General features: G+C 33.1%; 1 protein-coding gene across 1 annotated transcript; it reads left to right on the forward strand.

Moving 5' to 3' along the window:
* Positions 1–1,716: 1,716 nt before the first annotated feature.
* Positions 1,717–5,508, forward strand: LOC124840283 (calcium uniporter protein 3, mitochondrial-like). The gene is made up of 2 exons (XM_047316321.2): positions 1,717–2,283; positions 4,783–5,508. Exons 1-2 carry the CDS (start codon positions 1,777–1,779, stop codon positions 5,260–5,262), a joined length of 987 nt encoding a protein of 328 aa, XP_047172277.1. The 5' UTR covers positions 1,717–1,776; the 3' UTR covers positions 5,263–5,508.
* The last annotated feature ends 212 nt before the right edge of the window (positions 5,509–5,720 follow it).

The following is a 5,720-nucleotide window of genomic DNA, read 5'->3' on the forward strand; positions in this document are numbered from 1 at the left end:
AGACCCCATTGTCATTAATAATAACAATTTTAGAATAATTAAGGGAAAAATTAGTAAATATATGAGGATCACAGGTCATTTGATCAGTAGCACCTGAATTAATTATCCAATCACTACCCCTAGTAACAAAAAAAAGATTAAGGACATAGTTAGATATACCTGACTTAGTCACAAATCTGGCAACAATAGAAATATGACTGTTGGAAGCCGTGAAAGTTTTAGAATTATGTTTCTCTAGTTGATTTTTATCGGAAGAAGCCATAAAAAATATTCAATGAAAAAAGAATAATTCTAATGTATTATTTCAGATATTAGTTTATCATACATGGATTCTATTATTCCTCATTTATTAAAAGAATGACATTTGCACAAATTATAATAATACCTAAATGACATATCTTAACTGTAACATCCACAAATGTTATCCAAATAATATAGGACAAACGATCAGTGCATATTAGAAGGAAAGAAGAATATTTAGATGATTTAAACTATCACAAAGAAATTAAACGTGGACCTCGATCTTACATAAGAAAAACATACATAATGAAATTTTATTCTTTTGTAAAAATAAAAAAACCTAATTAAAAAATAGTATTAAAAAACATTTATAAAAGAAAGAAAAAGTTTATTTCCTTTCAGTTAATAGATAGAATACATAAAATACAATTATGAATGGAGTTTGTCGAATATGAAAGAACATAATAAGATACCAAAGTTGAAAGGCACATAATAATGTGACAAACACACGATAAGATTTCAAATTGAAAAGATACACAATCCTTCAATATGAGAGCGAACGAACACGACCATACTCGAAAAGATATTAATATTCAGCATATAAAAGAAGATTTTTAAGCTTATGCAACTCTACAACTAAAATATATGAAAATCATAATAATTGTGCAATGTGATTAATTAATAATAATCCTGGACAGGGATGAATAATACACATTAAAGCAAATTAAAATGGGTTAAGAAGGAAAGCTAAATAGATGGACAGATTGAATGAACAAAGTGGGGGAGATGAAAGAGATTTGCGTGAACGCAACACTTGATTCATTTCAATGTTTGCGTAACAGTGACTCCAGCTAATTGATCCTGGGTTTGTGGTTTTGACCCCTCTCATGCAAAGCATGCCTATTTTAGCATTCAAGTAATCTCAATTATCTTTATTTGTAATAACCAGATAACGATGTCTAATTTATTTTAATTCCAAAAATAAAATAATAAACTACATCTTAATTTGCACGCCCAGCCTGTCCAGGCTCACACTGAGTCAGCATCCCCACATAGCCACCACGAACCAACCCCCACAAGCGAAACCCGCTCTCGCTATGATCCTAACATAAATAAAATCTATTATTTACAAAATCACACGGCTCATAATCGCAATCGACCTAGTCTTCACACCTCATCCAAACACGTGTACACCACTCATCTTTCATTTCATTTTCAATTTATCGGGTCTCTTCTTGGCCTGCCGAATATTTTTCCACCTTTCTCCCCATTCAACCACATTGACATCACCATCGCGCAAAGATACATATCCACGTTCTAACAATTCAAAATATCGCCACGAGATCGCTTCCAATTTCTCACGACATATCTCACCAACGTTATCTCAATAAGTCATTTACAACATGCCATATTACGCAAAAACGCATAAATCGAGCACTTCCGCTCTTATAGGGCACCTATAAATAAACTTCCCCCACACCTCTTTCACTTCAACCCATCTAAACGACACCATTCCTTTTTTCTCTCTATTCAACCATGGCTTTTAAGAAAACCCTAGCCCAGCGCCTCCTCAACATCACCAAAATCTCCAATTACCGCATTTCCTCCTCCGTTCGTTCTCCCAATCCGGCCAAACCTGACATTGCCCCGGATCCCGGAGATAGCGGAATCTTCCGCCGCTTCCTCCACAAGAGGCCAGTCTTCTCCTCGGAGCTTCGACAGCCGGCTGCCGGATCCATCCTCCACCGCCTCCGGGAGATGGACATTGCACGGAGCCGGATCCGGTTGGACGGACTCACTCCACCGGAAAAACAAGAAGTGGGGGCCAAAGATGTGAGGAAGGTGCTCAGAGCCATTCAAATAGAAACAGTGAAATCCAAGTTACGGAAAATTCCGGAGAGTTGCATACCTTACTCGGATTTCATGCGAATGTGCGTGGAGGGTTGCTCCGATCCGGAGCAAGCGAGGAGCATCGCGCAGATGCTGGACGATTCAGCCTCTGTTATCATCTTAGGCGATGTCGTTTTCCTCCGACCTGAACAGGTTAATTTCTTCTCCGTCTTTTTATTTTAATTTATGCTTTAATTTAGTTTTTGTTTGTTTGTTTGTTTTGCTCTGTTGGGTTGTGTTTTTGATGTGTGGGCTGACACAGAGAGAGTGGTGGTGGAGATTATGAAATTAAGATCCCAGATAGGTTTCTGGCTTTCTATCTATCCGCGTATAGTTTTTTTTTTCTGATTCAATGTTAGGGAGAGTTTGTTTTGAAAACGACCGAGAACTGATAAGGTTTTGTGGTGATTTGTGTTTTTCCACAGGAAATTGAAAGTTTGTTGTAATCAAACGTGTAAAGGGATTCTACCTTTGAGATGGTAAATTTGGGGGCTTTTTAACGGACCCGCGAAAAGCCCTTCTGCTTTCATACCCTTCTTCCTCATTCTTTTGGGAGAATTTTTCAATTTTTTTTACTGATACTGAGGACAGGGCTTTTGGTTTTCTATTTGAAAAATTCTAAATTTATGATTTGGATACAAATTATTATAATTTGTATCTAAACTATGATTTGAAGATTTTCAAATGCATAACCAATCTAGCACCGTGACTGAAAGCGAGATTTGCCCGTTTATTTATTGGGATCCAATCCCATGGAAAGTGATGTTTTGATAAACAACTTTTTGATTGATTGCTCAACAAAAATCAATTTTACTGAAAAGATATTTTTTATTTTTATTATTATTATTAGTATTAGTATATGAGTGAATAACAATATATAAAATGATGCAATATCTATTATTATTATTATTATTAAATTTATACTTTAGTTTGCCTTAAATTTATTTTAAATCGTTTTTTAACCTATCTTGTAGATGGCCGGAGCATAGATTCCGGCATCATCTATTATAGAAAACGTTTCTCGAGATTTACTTTTTTATTTTTATAAAGTTCACTATTTTTTGGAAGAGATGACAGTGACAGACTGGCAGGTTATTATGCAGAGTGCAATAATTTCATTATTTAAGTAATTAAAAAGTTTGTCTTTCCTATACATGTATTGAATAATGGTAGGAATTAAACTACAATAATAATTGCAGGGCAGCACAAAACTATAATAATTGCTTGCCAGAAAAATACAATATTTGGTAGGTTCTGTAATTATTTCTTATATGTCTCCTAAAAATGATAATTATAAATTATTTTCATACATGAAAAGATAAATACTAATACAATTTCTTTTAAACAGTCTGATGTTTTGTACTGAGACGTGTTTCATGTTATTAGCCTTAGTTTAAACTTTATTTCTTTATTTGAAAAAGAAATGTTTTGAAAGTGTTATATAATTACTTTGAAAGTGTGATTTAAAACCTTTGATTTAACTTTTAATTTTTAATTATAAAATCTTTCTTTAATAAGTTTGTACCTTAGAGAAGATTAAATTAAACTTATCAGATTTTATGTATCAAATAATCTTACAGTAGGATGAAAAAACTTATCATCATGCTTTTTAGTATTATTGACATTTAGGGGCGGTGCATTTATGGGAAATGAGCCCTTTATTCCCGGGGCAAGTGGTGGGGCAGCTATTTTCATAGTTTCTAGGAATTGGGATGTTTACAAAACGAATTTATGCATCAAGAAAATAGTACTATAACATAAAAATTAACTGAGGATAGAAGTAATGTGCATTAGGCTATTAAGCATATGCTTTGTGTTAGAATATGCTTTGTGCTAGCATAGTGCTTTGTCTTTTATGTTAGGTGGATTGTGCAAAAGGAGTTACTTTCCAGTGCAAGTAGATAGGCAGCATTTTATAGAAATCTGAGATGTTAATATGAAATTTATGTCATCAGGAAAATAGTAAGATAATATGAAAGGTAACATTTTAAAATCATAAATAAAACTTCTATTAAATGTTATCAGATAATCACGTCGTTAACAGGTAAAACGAAACTTTTTGAAATTTTTATTATTATGTTTCTATGAAGAATGATTTGATCGTATTAATGCATTGATAGTTTTGGATAATTAAGATTTTATATATCCTAAATTTGGCAATGTACCTAATAGTTTGACACAAGTGAAGATTAAATTTAATGACAACTCTAGCTAAAATTTTATTTTTTAACATATCATTAATCAACATGTAATATTCTTATGAAAAAAAAATAGGATAAGAATAAAAATGCTATATGATTGAATATAAAACATTAAACTTTGAAGTCCACTTAGGTAGTGGATGTAATCTTTTGGGTGCAAGGAATATGCCGTCTTAACTTGTAGTTAAGGTTTTGAATTGAATATGTTCAGATCACTTCCGTGAATAGTGACTCGACTAAGTAATTCTTCTAAACCTTACTTCTAATTGTATAATTGTAGGTCAAAACCTGTTTTCTATACATTTACTATTTTTGACTATTTTATTTATCCTTTTATTTTGATGTGATTTTATTGAAGTAAAATATTTATTCGATCCCATCCAAGTAGTGTAAGATTAAAAAGAAGTGAAAATAGAACCATGTTACCCAAATTCAGTAAAATTTGTTACAGGTAGCAAAAACCATTCAGTCTATCCTACCTCTAGCAGGAGCAAGGACTATTGAGTCAGAAAGAAAAGAGTTGGAAGAAATGGAGAAAGTAAAAGCAGCAATTGACGAGAGAGCGAACACGTTGGTTCGACGGGAACTGTGGGCTGGGTTGGGGTTCCTAGTGGCACAGACATTAGGATTCATGAGACTCACATTTTGGGAACTATCTTGGGATGTGATGGAACCAATATGCTTCTATGTTACTTCCATGTACTTCATGGCTGGCTACACCTTCTTCGTCAGAACCTCCAAAGAGCCTTGCTTTGAAGGCTTCTACCAAAGCCGTTTCACCAGCAAGCAGAAGCGTCTAATGAAACTTCACAATTTTGACATTGACAGGTATAAGGAACTCAAGGCTGCTGCTGCACCATCGCCACCCTCTTTCCAGATTGATACATCATTTGCTATTCAACCATTTCAGCAATTTCACAAAAACTTGTAGTGACTACTATAATAATCATCCCTTTCCCTTTCCCTCTCTCCACCAAATTAAGGGGAATCATTCTCCACCTTTTCTTCTCCATATCAGTCCTTCCCAAAACCAGAGACAAAAAAAAAGATAAAAGATAAAAAATGTTTTATGATCAAGATGACTTAGCATTAGGTGCGGCTTGGTGTACAATATATGCAGAGTGGTTTTTTTTCTTTTTCTTTTTTTTTTCCATATATTATATACGTGTTTTCCTTCTTTCCTCTCTTATATAATAATATAATAAATGTTACAATATAATGTGTCAGATTAGAAAAAGAGAAAACCCATTTCTTGGCAGAGAGAAATCTATAGTTAAATTTTATAATTATTTTATTAAGAAAATTAAAGTCCGATAAATGATTATTGTAAATTATGTGATTGATTAAATGAAAATGAAATTACTTTTTCAAATTGTGCAATCATACATT

Source organism: Vigna umbellata, chromosome 1, assembly GCF_029865625.1.
Source record: "Vigna umbellata cultivar VRB3 chromosome 1, Vumbellata_1.0, whole genome shotgun sequence".
Lineage (NCBI taxonomy): Eukaryota > Viridiplantae > Streptophyta > Magnoliopsida > Fabales > Fabaceae > Vigna > Vigna umbellata.

Bases quoted from the DNA above. Each gene is read 5' to 3' on its own strand.
- LOC124840283 (XM_047316321.2), top strand. From the start codon at position 1,777: ATGGCTTTTAAGAAAACCCTAGCCCAGCGCCTCCTCAACATCACCAAA. The intron at 2,284-4,782 runs GTTAATTTCTTC...AATTTGTTACAG, and splicing joins TTTTCCTCCGACCTGAACAG to GTAGCAAAAACCATTCAGTC.